Source organism: Dipodomys ordii, unplaced genomic scaffold (genome assembly GCF_000151885.1).
Source record: "Dipodomys ordii isolate 6190 unplaced genomic scaffold, Dord_2.0 Scaffold28, whole genome shotgun sequence".
In the NCBI taxonomy this organism is placed as follows: domain Eukaryota; kingdom Metazoa; phylum Chordata; class Mammalia; order Rodentia; family Heteromyidae; genus Dipodomys; species Dipodomys ordii.
In genome coordinates this window covers 11,618,991-11,635,037 of record NW_012267244.1, presented here as the reverse complement: position 1 = coordinate 11,635,037, position 16,047 = coordinate 11,618,991, and the positions used below count along the sequence as shown (strand labels likewise).

At 36.3% G+C, this 16,047-nt stretch overlaps 1 protein-coding gene across 1 annotated transcript in view; it reads right to left on the bottom strand.

The window, feature by feature from the left end:
* Nucleotides 1-347: 347 nt before the first annotated feature.
* Tbca (tubulin folding cofactor A) overlaps nucleotides 348-16,047 on the bottom strand; it is a 53,328-nt gene continuing 37,628 nt past the window's right edge. The window contains exons 2-4 of the mRNA XM_013015808.1: nucleotides 10,136-10,241; nucleotides 4,178-4,264; nucleotides 348-562 (exon numbers count right to left, since the gene is read on the bottom strand). Coding sequence (XP_012871262.1) covers nucleotides 482-562; nucleotides 4,178-4,264; nucleotides 10,136-10,241 — 274 coding nt within the window. The 3' untranslated portion in view covers nucleotides 348-481. The remainder of the gene's footprint in view (nucleotides 563-4,177; nucleotides 4,265-10,135; nucleotides 10,242-16,047) is intronic.

Genomic DNA, 16,047 nt, shown 5'->3' with positions numbered 1-16,047 from the left:
AGTTGGCAGTGCCTGTATAAATTTACCTTCATCAGGCTTTATTAATGGACATGTTACATGTTTCCATTGTGAGAGAATAAATATTCAAGGACTTACTACCCACTGAGAGTTCTCTTATTCTTATTGGGGAACTGAATTCTACTAAAAATATTGTTTAAAATTTAGGTATTTTTTAAACAAAAAAATCCTATTTTTAATTCAACTCATGCTCATGAAGCAAAATATTTAATTATCAGATAAACACTACCAGATTTTATTTGCCAAAACGTTTAATGTTTGATAAAAGGTTAATTAAAATTTTGCAAAATATGAAATAATCAGTTTTTATTAGATGAAATCATTACTAACATTAAAATATGCAAAAAAGATACAAGTTAAAATATCACAAATCTCATACAATTAAACATACAGCAGTGTTTAAAAACAATGAATTGTAGAATGGACCCCAAGATTTAATGCAAACGCACTGTACACACAAGTTTCAGGCTTCTAACTTCACTGAGTCCAGTACAGAACGTGCTTCTTTATATTCCTCAGCTTCTTCCAAGTCTTTTTCACTTTCCTAAAAAAGGAATATAATAACACAATTATGTCTACCGTTCTCAAATTTCAGTCCTTCAATATTTACTAAAATACTACAAACCATTTAAGGTAAATAACTTAAGAATTGAAAGAAAGCATCCCAAACTTCTTGTAAATATGCTACATTCATTCCTTCTTTACAAGAAAAAGAAGGCACTAGATGAGGTTTGGTTTCTCTAAATATTCTCATAATTTGATATAAGTTAATAACATAGCTGTCTAAAGATATTGGTGTTAACTCAATAAAAATCAAAGAATTTTTTTGGGTCAGTCATGGGGCTTGAACTCTGGGCTTGGGTGCTGTCCTGAGTTCTTCAGCTCAAGGTTAGTGCTCTACCAACTTGAGCTACAGTGCTACTTCTGGTTTTCTGGTGGTTAATTGGAGATAAGAGTCTCATGGACTTTCCTGCCGGGATCCTTACCTGCCACCAGTGCCCAGCTAACCAAAGAAATTTTCAAAAATTTCAATTCTTTGTCAACTTCATCATACAAGATATTTTTATTATGATAGATTAAAAATCAAAGTGGAAGATTTGCTAATGTTTTACTATTAAAATATGCTCCAAAATAATGATTCAACTACTTGTAACATCAAAGGTGGCTATTAGTACCACATTAGAGTTAAATACAACCTTGGAATTGGAATTAGAAAAACAAATTTTCTCTTTGTTAAACAAATCCTTTGTTAACACTAAATGAATCAAACTGCTAAAACCTTTTATTCTTTGATATTTAAAGACTGAGGTGTTCATTGTTGTTGCTTGTTGTTGGTCATAGGGTTGAACTCAGGGTATGGGCGCTGTCCCTGAGCTCTTTTGCAAAAGGTTAATGCTCTATGAGTTTGAGTTACATCTCCACTTCCAGTTTTCTGGTGGCTAATTGGAGATAAAAATCTCATGGAGGAACTGTGAAGGTGGCTCAGTGGTAGAGTGCTTGCCTTGCATGCACGAGGCCCTAGGTTCGATTCCTCAGCACCACAATAGCAGAAAAAAACAGGAAGTGGTGTTGTGGCTCAAGTAGTAGAGCACTAGTCTTAAGCTGAAGAGCTGAGGGACAGCGCCAGGCTCACAGTTCAGGCCCCATGACCGACCCCCCCCCAAAAAAAAAAAAAATCACGGACTTTCCTGCCCAAGCTGGCTTTGAACTGTGATCCTCAGTTCTTAGCCTCCTGAGTAGTTAGGGTTACAGGTGTGAGCCACCAGTGCCCAGTCTAAGGGTTTTTATTTTTATTTTCGGCCAGTTTTAGGGCCTAATCACTGTTCCTGAGCTTCTTTGCTTAAGGCTAGCACTCTACCATTTGAGCCACATCACCACTTTGGCCCTTTTCTTTTTATATGGTACTGAGGAATTGAATCCAGGGCTTCATGCATACTAGGCAAGCATTCTACCACTAAGCCACATTCCCAACCCAGTCTAATGAGATTGACAGGAAATTGAAACATTTGATAATAGTAAAAGACAAAAAAAAATCATCCAAATTATTATGCACAGGAAATTGTATTTTTAAAGAAAGTATTGTAGGACAATAGAAGATGGAGGTGGTTACAAAGAAGAGAGAAAAAGATATATGTATATTTAATATAGACACTTAAAGTAAGCCTAGTGTTACTGATAAGCTTATGTGTTGAATCCTAGCTACTTAGGAGACAAAGACCTAGAAGATTAAGTTTGAAGCTAACAGATAACTGTCCATCTCCAAAGCCAAACAGAAAAGTGTCCATCTCCAATTAACCAGCAAAATGTTGGACTAGAGGTATGCACATGATCAAGTATGAAAGCTATAAGCAAGCAAGTCATGCAATGATATGAAGCTCTGGGTTCAAGCACAAGTACTGGCAGGTGTGTGTGTGTTCATGCACACACACATACAAACTTAAAGCAGAAGAACTGACACTTCGTTGAACTCAGGATATAGAAAAAAATTTCTTAAACCTGCACATTATACCTTAAAAGTGCCTGTATTTTGTCAGTAAACACAAGCTTATTGAGACTAGAGATGGTTGAATAAATCCTCACATGAAAATATATTACCCCAAAGACATTATTTTGTCAAGTAATATGTACTTTTCTCCCCCCAGCCACCAGGATTTATGAGAGAAAAAAATGCATTTAAAATGGTAGGAATACAAATGCTGTTTCTGTATAGTATTTTAACACTGATTATGTTTATCCTACTTCATTTATCCTCTAAAAGCCACAGCTTCTTTTGTGGCTGTTAATAACAAACAATCCTGCCTTAAGAGTTATTTATTTATAAAGTTCTATGCCTAAATTATTGTAAAAGATAAACATTTTCCCCTACAGATTTAGTCTCAATTATGATGAAAAATAAAATCTCATTCTCTTTCACAGTACATATCATAATGAAAAGTACTTATGGAAGGGAACCAAATAGCTGCAAGATTAGCTCACAAGACACAAATGATATACAATAAGGAAATGTAAGAATTCGATCATCAAATACCAACAATAGCTTGTATATAATATTGTGCTTTTTTTCTATCTATTAATACAACCACCTCCAAGGTCATGAGGGGATTACAATTCTCAAGGCTAGGGCACTACCACTTGAGCCACAGAGTCACTCCCATCTTTCAAATGAAGACCCAAATTAATTCAAACATTTGATCTTTTTAAATTTCAAAGATGTGTCAAAAAAGCTTTATGCATAAACCAAGTAATTTGATACTGCCTGACCATATCAGTACTATACATACTTATCTTAATTCAAATATTGAACTAATAAAGTTTAAATAAAAATACTATCATCTTTAATGGAGTCAAAATTCAAAACAATAGAAAACCCATTAATTCTTTATTTTTATTATTTTTTTTGTAAAAATGTTGTACAGAGGGGTTACAGTTACATGAGTAGGGTAATCAGTACATTTCATAGTGAGCATTGTTACCTCCTCCTTTATTTTCCCTCTATCATCACTTCCCTCCCTACCTCCCCAACTCCTCCCACGCCCCCCCCTCGACATTGTAAAGTTCATTTTCAATATAGTGTCCTGTACATCTCATGGGTCAGCCTGCATCCTCATTTAAGCGTTCTGCAATATCCCTTCCCCTCCCCAAATTACAAAAGTATATATACAAGGTGCAGAGCACCAGCATCAAATCCAGTGAAAACAGAGTTTATATCATGGGGGAAGAACATACAATAGAAACAAAAGAATCACATAGTGTATTGTAAGTACATTAAAAACACTAGCAAGAAACAGAAAAAGAAAAAAAATATGCTGGTGTATAGGACCAGTGAATTAAATTTTCTCCAATTAGTTATCAGTGTTTATAATATTTAAGGTATCAGCCCTACATGTAGTAAACTGAAAAGAATTTTAAATACAAGACAGAAGCCAGGCACCAGTGGCTCATACCTCTAATCTGAGGAATGTGGTTCAAAGCCAGCCCAGGCAGGACAGTTTGTGAGACTCATCTCCAATAAACCACCAGAAAACTGGAAGTAGTGCTGTGGCTCGAGTGGTAGAGCACTCGCCTTGAGCTGAATGAAAAGCTCAGAGTTCAAGCCTCGTAACTGACCAAAAAAAAACCCAAACAAACAAAAAACCACGACAGAGAAATGTTTACTTACTAGTATCTGCTGAAGATCAGTATATGCAGCTTCTAACCTGCGTTGGCAATCTGGGATCATCATCCGAGACTCTTGAAGGATTTCTGCCTATAATGAGATCTCTGTGAGATATGCAGACATAATAGAACTTACATGTTCTGTGAGATATGTAGACATGATAGAACTTAGCTCAGACCCTAGCAAATATGATTAAGAGGAAACATGAAAAAAAAGATTGGTAAGTGCCTCAATATTTTAATTTAAACTGTTCATGAGAAGTTAGGTTATACTATGAAGTCAACAAAGTATAAGCTCTAAACTTGTATTAAAGTTTTTTTTTTAAGTTTTGTTCTTAGTAATCATCTCATGGTAAATGAAAACTAACTGGAAAAGCTTTTTTTTTATAGAACATTTATTTTAAAAGGCTATTTAAAATAAACTATTTTCCCTGCTGTTACAAAGCACCTTTATCCAAAATGGGATCAGCTGGTTATATAAATATCTCCTGCATCTTTTCAGTAATAAAGAAAAACAGTGTTCAGATAATATCACAAGAAGATAATTACTGCATGAAAAAAGTTATTGAGTTATTGATCACATCATGTGCACACTGCAGGGGGTTCTCACTGAAAGGCAGAGATAAAGAAAAATGAAAAGCCAAGACCAGCAGGTTCGTATTTTTGATGCTTATCATGCATAAAAAGTTATTACTTATCCATGTGCTTCATTTTAGGAGAGAGATTATTCTCCCCATGCAGTTTGAGCCAAATTACTAACGTGGCACCCTTTGAATGTGAACTTCTTGCTATTTCTCCTGAAGATAAACTACAGAATTAAACATAGGCATATTTATTACCGGCAAATTTTTTTGTGTCTTAAAGTCTACCATTCAAAGCTGGTCTATAATACAAGTTATAAAAAAAAAACCAAATCAATAACTGGAAAATCTAATCAATACAGTTAGTGTCTGATGTCGGACCTAACATATGACTTTTTTTTTTTAAGTAGCAAGAAGCTTTATTTCCTTAAACTTAAGTTATTTAATCAAGTAACTAAAGAGAAATGGGTATAAAACTTGGACCATAACTAAGACTATCTAGCTCAAATAAAGGAAAAGGCATCGTTTGGTACCAATAATGCTGTAATATAATAAAACCTTACAAAGTCCTGGCATCTTTACCCTTTCTCCATCAGTTCTGTCAAAGCTCACAATATAGACAAAAGTGATAATATATGAGGATTGTCCTTTATCCACATCAGTTTGCTCAGGTGGAAAGTACTAGATTTATTAGTCAACTTGTAATCTTTAAGATGGACTGAAACTTCAAACAGAGGATCATGACTTCATTTGCAGATTAAATAAACATTTAATTGATGACACTAAATTATTTTTTACATACCTGTTGAATTTTTACAGATCTTTTTGAATATGTGTGAAAAATAAGTGAGTGACAGCAACATTTCAGGTTTTCTCACCTATGGAATTTTTTAGAATAGCTTATAGATGAAATAAATAAAAGAATAAGGTAAAAATGTACACTTACACAAATTTTTAAAGTTTTATTGTTGGTGAAACAAACTTTAAGTATTATCCAAAATAACTTCTATTCATTATTATACTATTATTACATATTAAAATATTCAATTAGTCTATGAAAATATAAGGGGCAAGAGTTCAGTTTCCTATAGTCCACCTAATTTATTCAAGAAATTTACATTCATCTCTTCATATCTAAGGATTTATACCTGCAGATTCAACTAACAGTGGGCTGAACAATTTAAAGTGAAAAGCATCTGTATTGTATCTGCACAGAATTTGTCATTATTTCTTATGTGGTGCTGAGGAATCAAACCCAGGGCCTCATGCATGCGAGGCAAGCGCTCTACCACTGAACCACCTTCCCAGCCCATGTCATTATTTCTTAAACACAGTATAACAACTACTTACAAGCATCTACATTCTGTTAGGTATTGTAAAAAATCTATAAATGATTTAAAATAAGCAGGAAGATGTGTAGATTTATATATATTTGTATACAAATACTATGTCACTGTATGTTAAAAGTCCTGAACATCAGGTCCTGGAGCCAATCCCTTAATAGATATCAAGGGATGACTGCATATCTAAAGGATGCCCATACAGGGAACACAAAAGATTAAAAAAAATACACATCTGCCATTGCTTCAAGAAGACCATGACAAAGAAAGTCATAGGAACAAAGCATTTGGATACCATTAACCACATTAATCACATCCCCATCAAAGCTACAAATCATATTTTACCTTGTAGCAATGCATTACAATGATTAAAGACTCTGTCTTCAAAATGATAAGCAAAAAGCAGTGCTAGAGGTGTGGCTCAAGTGGTAGAGCAGCAAATAAGTCAGTCAAGTTCAAACCTCAGTACTCTATTCCCCAAAAGGATAGTATATATGATTATTATACTGTGAAGATCCCTCAAAAATACTTAAACTTAACTATGTGAATATTATTTTTTCAATATATCTCTCCTGGAAGAGAGATATTAAATTATTCATGAGAAGTCTTAAGTAAAATCAAGAACTTGATCATTAACCAGGGGCTGGTTATAATATCCATAAACTCTATGTTAATAATCCATAGACATTCTAACATTGGATATCTGCTGCCTCTGAAACCATGGTAATAGTATTAGTTCGCTAGGCTGAGATCTAGAGTTATCCACAGATTACTAGAATAATGGCTAAGACTTTTGTTTTATATGGTGGTAGAGTGTTAATGTGCTCACATGTGAAGAAATCTATTTGACTTGTGTTTTATAGTCGGCTGAATCCAATGGGTCAACTGTCTTAATGTAAATGGTACAACTATACCAGTTAGAAGATAGCAAGCATAACAAAAAGATAGAAAAGCAAAATATTCTCAAAACAAGCAGAGGAATTAAATAATAGCAGTATAAAAAAGTGCAATTCAATAAAATTACAAATAGGAAAACTAGTGAGAAAACTTAATGGAATAAAAGTAATGAAACAAAAAATTGATACTTTAGTAAGATAAAGTAAGGTGGCACAAATCACCAAAAATAGTACCAAAATGGAGGTCCTACAGCCACTACCAGGGGAAAAAAAATACTAGGAATAATTACTTTTCATAATGCTCATAAATAACTTAGAACCAATAAACTAACTCCTCAAAAATTTGTAAACCACCAAAACTCAAACAAATACCCTAAATAGCCTTATAATCCTTAAGGATATTGAAAATGTATTCTGAAACAGCCTGGAGAAAAAAAATTCTCTCAGTCCAGATAGTTTCCTTAGATAACTCTCAGCCCAGATAATTTCATTAGATAATTCTACTAAATACATAAAGAATTCACATGAATTCATGCAAATTCTTTAAGGAAACCAAGAGGAATAACACGTTCCAACTAATTAAATGAGACCAGTATTTATCTAACACCCAATCAGATAGACAATATTAAAACAAACAAAAACTTCCCAAAATAAAACAAAAAACTAGGTAAAAGTACACATGCCTGGAATTGAGGCACTCAGGAAAGAGACAAGAGTATTAGAAGTTCAAGGCTAGCCACCTTTTACATAGGATTCCTTGTTGCAAACAAAATGAAAACCACTATTTCTCACATATGTAGTGATGAAAACTCTCAACAATCTATCAATATATAAAAATAGTCAAATTCTATGATCAAATGAAACATTCCAGGTATTCAAGACACAATGCATATCATCAGAAATATTAACAAGTCAAAGAACAAAACTCAAATAATCAAATAATACAGAAAAATAGGAGTTGACAAAAATCAACCAACCAGGCTAGGAATGTGGCTTAGTAGTAGAGTGCTTGCCTAGCATGCATGAAGCCCTCAGTACCACATAAACAGAAAAAGCCAGAAGTGGCACTGGGTCTCAAGTGATAAAGTGCTAGCCTTGAAGCTCAGAGACAGTGCTTAGGCCCTGAGTTCAAGATCTAGGACTGGGAAGAAAAAAAAAAAATCAACCAACCATTCATGGCAAAGTACTCAGCCAAGCAGGAACTTCTTTAACCAGAAAAAGCCCATAAACAGAAATGGACAGCTAAAAAAGTCTGAATGCTTTCTGCAGAAGATTGAGAACAATGTAAGGATGTCTATTCTATTTTTTTTTTTGTTCCGGTCGTGGGGCCTGAACTCTGGGCCTGGGCGCTGTCCCTCAGCTCTTCAGCTCAAGGCTAGGGCTCTACCACTTGAACCACAGCACCACTTCCAGCCTTTTTTTTTTCTGCTTATGTGGTGCTGAGGAATCGAACCCAGAGCCTCATGTATGCAAGGCAAGCGCTCTACCACTGAGCCACCTTCCCAGCCCCCACTATTTTTTTTTTTTATTTTATGGGCTTGAACTCAGGGCTTGGGCACTGTCCCTGAGCTTTTTTGCTCAGTCCTAGTGTTCTACCACTTTGAGCCACAGCTCCACTTCCAGTTTTGGAGTGGTTAACTGGACATAAAGTGTCTCACAGACTTTCCTGCCCAAGCTGGCTTTGAACCACAATCTTCAGATCTTAGCCTGAGTGGCTAGGATTATAGGCATGAGCTACCAGCACTTGGCTATTCTCACTATTCTTATTCAGTATAGTCAGCAGTCGGTTAAGAAAATAAAATAGAAGATACAGATTGGAAATGAAGATGGGGGAAAAAAAAGAAATGAAATTTTATTTGTTAGTACTGGGGCTCTTGCTTGGCTTTTTCACTCTACCACTGATCCTTAACTCCAACTTCTGGCTTTTTGTTTGCCTGGGCTGATTCTAAATCTTGATCCTCAGTTGTCAACCTCCTAATTAGCTAGTATTATAGGCATGAGCTGCCAGCAATTGGTGAAAAAAAGATTTAAAAAAAATTAAGTATGTGGGGCTGGGAAGGTGGCTCAGTGGTAGAGTGCTTGCCTTGCATGCATGAGGCCCTGGTTTCAATTCCTAAGCAACACATGAGCAGAAATGCTGGAAGTGGCACTGTGCTCAAGTAGTGGAGCGCTAACCTTGGGCTCAAGAGCTGAGGCACAGCATCCAGACCCAAAGTTCAAGCCCCACAACTGACCAAAAAAAAAGAAAAAAGTATGTGTGTGTGTTTTTAAAAAAGATTAAGGAATAATGGTGGCAAAACAGGAAGAAAACCCAGAGTCTGCTTCTATCAATGCTTCTGTCCCAATAAAAGAATGCTTCCATAACAAAGTGATTACTTGTCTCAAATGCAGAAGTATGTAAGGTAAGTACAGAGGAATGATGACAGCAACACTGACAGTTATGACCAGGACTAAGGCACACAATCCTTCTTCTGGAAAGGAAGGCAGTACATTTTGTGGCAGAAATATGAGCTTTCTGACAGCCCCCATTTTTTCCAGGAATTATGAAGCAACTGTCAGCTAAGAGTGAACATTCAATAACGCTATGATGGAAAATAGAAAGTGTTACAGAAGCATAATTTAGTGTAGAGATGGGTAGTGTAGGTGGTCTATAGAATAAACAGGTTCTTCAAGAACAGAGAAAGGAGTTGGATGAACATACCAGGTATGCACAAAACTTCAGGACAAAGAAGGGCAAATACAGAAAATAAAAAGGCAAAGACAAAAATGTCCAGGTAGAAAGTTTTAGGAGATGCTCTGAGAGACAGAGGAGATACCCAAAGCAAAAACTTTGTGTACAATGCTAAGGGAAAAAAAAATGTATAGATGCACAATACATATTTTATTTTGGTAATCTTCACATTGGTTTGGAGAAATTATTTCTTGTTAAATGTGTAAGTATACTTACTGTATGGTTTAACTCATTTTTAAACATAAAAACTTGGAAAAGCAATATAGAGCTAGAATGTGTTCAACTTCCTGCTATGTCACATAAATGCCTTAGTTGCAGCTTTCTTAGCTTACATGGGAGGTATAGAGAAGTAATAGTACCATGCCAGGTCTTTATGAAGACTACATAGCTGTTACTATTAAGGTAAACTTTTACCTGTTTCTTAATGGCATAATTTTCACCATCTTCAGCTTTCATTTTTTCAATCTTTTCTTCTTGCTGTTTTGCTTCTTTTTCATACATTACTTTTTCTTTGACCAATCTATAAATAAGCCAAAAATTGTTTTAGAGAATTAGCTTTTCTCTAAAGGATATGTCACAAGAACTACAAAAATGTAAAATACAGGTAAAGTACTCAAATTGAAAGATTAGATGTGGAGGGAGAGGGGAAAACATTTTAGCCACAGATTCAACTATGCTCTTAAGTCTTGTGAGGGAAACAAGTACAATCTATGGATGTATAGTTTTAATTTTAAAATCAAAATTGCTTATCATTAAATATATTATTTACACCAAGAAACAACATTCAAAATTACTTAGTGACATTTCTATTATTTTTTTATTGATTATTTTTTCCCAGACTCTATATACAAGTACTTGAAAGACTATAACCTGTAACAGCTTAGCCTATACTAGGGACAAATGTCAGTATTATGCTAAGTCCAAAGAAAGGTTATTTTCAACAAAATGTGTTTAACAAGTTTTTACTATAATTTAATGTATGCCAGACTTTCCTTATACAACCAACTAGGATAATTTCAAGATGGTTCTCTTACAGACAAATAGTACAAGTAAACCAGAATTTCCTGGCAAGAAAAAGTATTCATGGTCAGGGCTGGGAAGTTGGCTCAGTGGTAGAGTGCTTGCCTTGTGTGCATGAGGCCCTGGGTTCGATTCCTCAGCACAACATAAGCAGAAAAAAGCCGAAAGTGGCACTGTGGTGGTAGGGTGCTAGCCTTGAGCTGAAGAGCTGAGGGACAGTACCTAGGCCCAGAGTTCAGCCCCCCACAACCAACCAAAAAAAAAAAAGTATTCATTATAAGGAAGTTTTTTTGATAATAAGGAATTAATCATACAGGAACTGACATCTCAAGTGGTAGAACACCAGTCTTGAGCCAAAAAAGCCTAGAGAGAGCTTGGGCCTGAATTCCATCCCTACTATGAAAAACAAACAAAAAATAGGAATAAGTACAATACAAAGCTCTATTGACTGTCCCTTAGGTAATCAGAATCCCAATAGCTCAGTCTACCTTAATTATAGTTAATCAAACTGTGTGCCCATGGGCATGCATTAGCGTATGCATACATGGGTGCCTGCACCTGTCCTGGGGCTTGAACTCAGCCTGGGGCTGTCCCTGAGCTTTTTTGTTCAAGGTTATTACAACTTGAGGAACAGCTCTACTTCTGGCTTTTTGGTGGTTAACTGAGATTAAGAGTCTCACAGATTTTTCCTGCTCAGGCTGGTTTGCACTGAGATCCTCAGATCTCAGTTTCCCGAATAGCTAGATTATAGATGCCTGCCTATTTATCAAAGTTTTAATTTAAAAAAAAGTGTAGTCCATAAAAATCCTAAAGAAAAAATGGAAAGCTTTCTGACTCAATACATATGAAAAAAAGCTTTCGCTATTTGACTTGTTTACTTCTAGCCCCATCCCATGCTGAGATATGACTTAAGAAACCTATTTATAATGAAGTAACATTTGTGTAACAGTTTGCAATGAAGATATTTTAAAAAGCATATTTCAAAAATGCAATTTTTATATTTTAATGTATATTTAAATTTCATATTATTTGGACTGCACATAAATTTACAAATCTTTTAAGCATGTAAAAGCAAAACAAGAATGAAAACTCCAAAATGCTTGGCACAGTACCTGGAAGGATTTTAAATCAAGATTTAAATTACCATATACTAAATACTAAAATGTTCTAGTTTGGAACTTTACAGTATTCAAGTGGCTCACCTTCATGATCTTGTATTATTTCTATAGATGGAAGGAAATATAACAAACCATTAACAGTACATATAATAAAATGTTGTGTGACCCTCATACACTACCTGAAATATCTTCAATGAAAAGCACCAAAGTACACAGGCTCCACACAGTGATTCATACCTCAACAGAGGTTCACAGCCTGAGGCCAGCCCTGGGCAAAAAACCCTAAAAGAGGGCTGGGAAGGTGGCTCAGTGGTAGTGCGCTTGCCTTGCATGCATGAGGCCCTGGGTTTGATTCTTGAGCACCACATAAGCAAAAAGAAAAAAGCCGGAAGTGGCACTGTGGCTCAAGTGGTAGAGTACTAGCCTTGAGCTGAAGAGCTGAGGGACAGCGCCCAGGCCCAGAGTTCAGGCCCCACAACTGGACCCCAAAAAACAAAAACAAACAAAAAAACTTAAAAGACCCTACCTGAAAAATAAGGAAAGCAATCAAGCATGAGTCCAAGTTCAAACTCTAGTAATCCCAACCCCCACATGAAAAGTACAAAGTATAAAACAGAGTATAAGTTCTATGCTGTCAAAATACAAAAAAAGGATGCTAAAGAAACAAATAACAAAAGATCATGTGGAATTGTCATTTAGGGAAAGGGAGATGAGTTAGAGTGGGGAAATCTTTATTTTGTACTCAATAAAGTATAAGATTTTCCCCTATGTAAAAATATTGTTTTCATTTAAAAGGGGGATATGAAGATTAACCAGCACAGTGGCTCATACTTGTAATCCTAGAATCCTAGTTACTCCAGCGGTGGAGGTTAGAAAGACTGCAGTTTAAGATCAATCCAGGCAAAAGTTTGAGACCCTCTCTGAACCAATACCTGAACCAATAAAACTTAGGCACAGTAGAAGTATAAATAGGAGAATTATGGTCTAGACTGGTCAGTGGAAGTACAAACAGGAGAATTAGTCTAGACTGGCCAAATATGAAAGACCTTATCTGAAAAACAAAAAAGTAAAGGGGGCTAGAGGTATAGCTTAAATGGTAGACCACCTGCCTAGCAAGGATTAAGTACAGAGGTCCAACCCTATTATTGCTGAGCCAGAGCCAGACACCTTAATTTTAATTTAGAAGTTTGCCATATACCCACCCATCCTCCTTGGAAATTTGTTACTAATTTCCTGGAATAGATATTCGAATTGATCAGGTATTAGTGGATTACTTTTGTAATCCTTGCCACTCAGGAGGCTAAGATCCAAGATTGAGGTTTGAGGACAGCAGAAAAGTCAACAGTCTCCAGCTAAATTATTGCCAGTAAAAAGCAGGACTGGAGGGAGGTATAGTTCAAATAATAGCCAGCCTACCAAGCATAAGGCCCTGATTATCCTAGTACTGCACATCCCCACCTGCCCCCCCCAAAAAAAGATTCAAATTGAAAGATACAGAATAGGTATAGTTCTCTAAAGACTAATCTGCTGTTTTGTAAGATTTAAAGGTGATGAAAATGTTTACATTTTTAAATGGTTATGGGTTACTGAGGCCTGATGTGGAAGACTTTCACTTAACTTTAACCACTACTTAACTGTCTTAGCATTGTCTATACTACGCTGAGGCTGGTTTACCTGCTAAATCTGTAGTTGCTTGAAGGCAGGATTAGGTAATATTCATATTGTATTCTTCACATTTCACATATTGTAGGTACTCGCTGTAAGTTGAATGAATTAAAAAGTGAATCTTTAGAGTTTCTAGTCTTTTGTTATTTTCAGATTAAAGAGCTATATAAAACAATTCTGTTGTGAAATAAGTGATTTTCAATAACTGAGAATAATGTGATTTTTGAGGAAGTATACAATAGAGAGTGTACGCCTAGTCCCAGGTCCATAGATATTTGCACTAATGATCCTAGTTATCCTATTCCATTGTGCTTCTCTATGAAAAATAGCAGCAATGGCTCCAGCAAAACTAAAGAAACTGTCTAACTACATGTCACATTTAGCAAGTAATGGTACTGAATATTTACATGGTTACTGAAATATCAAAACAAAAGTTTTTGTTTAAAAAGGTCCTATTTTGCCAGGCACAAAGGCTCATGTCTGGAATCCTAGCTACTTAAGAGAATGAGACCTGAGGATCGCTGTTTGAAGCCAGCCCAGGCTGGAAAATCCATGGTACTCATTTCCAATTAACCACCCAGAAAACCAGAAGTGGCACGATAGCTCAAAGGGGTAGAGAGCCTAGCCTTGAGCAAAAGAGCTCAGGTAGAGCCCCGGCCCTGAATTCAAGCCCTATGACCAGAAAAAAAAAAAAAAAGTCATTTTGCCAGGCACTGTAATTCTAGCTACTCAGGAACCTGAGATCTGAGGACTGCTGTTCAACGCTATCCCAGGCAGGAAAGTTCCTGAGACTCTTACCTCCAATAAACTACTCAGAAAAAGCCAGAAGTAGTGTTGTGGCTCAAGTGGTAGAATACTAGTCTTTGAGGAAAAGAAGCTCAGGGACAGCACCAGGCTCAGAGTTCAAGTCCCAGAATCAGTTTTTCTTTTTTTTTAAAAAAAAGGAAGAAAAATGGAAAAGGTTCCAGTCAAGCAGCAAAAAATCAATGCATGGACAACACATTATATAATGCTGGAATTACAGTTGCTGCAACACATTTCATAGTACTGACATGACATCTTATTAAGTATTATCCTAGTAAACACTTAGATCGTTCTCATAGTTATAACACTGTGATGAATACCTTTACTTATAAATTTGGGGGCTATGTGCTACGCTTTATATTTGATATGATCCTCAAAGGCTAATGTATTCATCTTTTTTTTTGGTCGGTCGTGGGGCTTGAACTCTGGGCCTGGGTGCTCAGCTCTTCAGCTCAAGGCGAGCACTCTACCACTTGAGCTACAACGCCACTTCCCAAAGGCTAATGTATTCAATGCTTGGTTGCCAACTGAAAGGGTTTGGATAGTGATTGGATCACGAAGAGTTCTTACTTCCTTACAGGTTAAACCACTGATGGATTCATAATTTGTTGGGATTTTCAAATTATGGGAAGCAGGAGATATGATACCTGGTTAGAAGAAGTAGGCTACTAGGGGTGTATATTTGAATGTATACATTGTTCTTGGTTCCTACCCATTCCTCTGCTTCCTGGACCTCTAGGTGTGCTCCATCATACTCCTCTGTCATATGCTCTACACCTCACCCAGGCCAAAAAAACACAGAACCAGATGGCTATGAACTGAAATCTCTGAATCTATTATCAAAAGAAATCCTTCCTCCTTTGTTATATCATATGCTTGAGGCAACAAACCAACAAAAACATGTAATAAACTACATATAGTCTGTGGTTTTCCTTGACTGAAAATAGTTCTTTGTCTTTCTACTTAAGTGATAAGCTACTTTTGTCATTTGTTATAATAAAAAAGAAAATACAAATATTAAAGCAATCTTGTTTCAGTCCATGATTTGATAAAACATTTTAAATAGCAAGCCGAATTTCACCATTTAAAAAGCTTACACCGGGGCTGAGAAGGTGGCACTTGCCTTGCATGCATGAGGCCCTGGGTTCGATTCCTCAGCACCACATACGCAAAAAGAAAAAAGCCAGAAGTGGCGCTGTGGCTCAAGTGGTAGAGCGCTAGCCTTGAGCTGAAGAGCTGAGGGACAGCACCTAGGCCCAGAGTTCAGGCCCCACAACCGGACCCCCCCCAAAAAAAGCTTACACTAAAAAGATAAGAAAAATAAGGAAAATGAAACAGTAAAAGACAAATTGGGGAATGGTTCATTATATGAACAATAAGAGTTGTACAGAAAAATAAAAAGCATATTTCTTTTCTTTTTTTTAGTCAGTCCTGGTGCTTGAACTCTGGGTGCTGTCCCTGAGCTCAAGGTAAGCACTCTACCACTTAAGCCACAGCGCCACTTCCGGTTTTCAAGTAGTTAATTTGAATTAAGAGTCTCATGGACTTTCCTGCTCTGGCTGGCTTTGAAGTGATCCTCAGTTTTCTGCCTCCTGAGTAGCTAGGATTACAGGCATGAGTCACCAGCACCTGGCTAAAAGCATATTTTTTTGGGTCCGGTCATGGAGCCTGAACTCTGGGCCTGGGTGCTGTCCCTCAGCTCTTCAGCTCAAGGCTAGC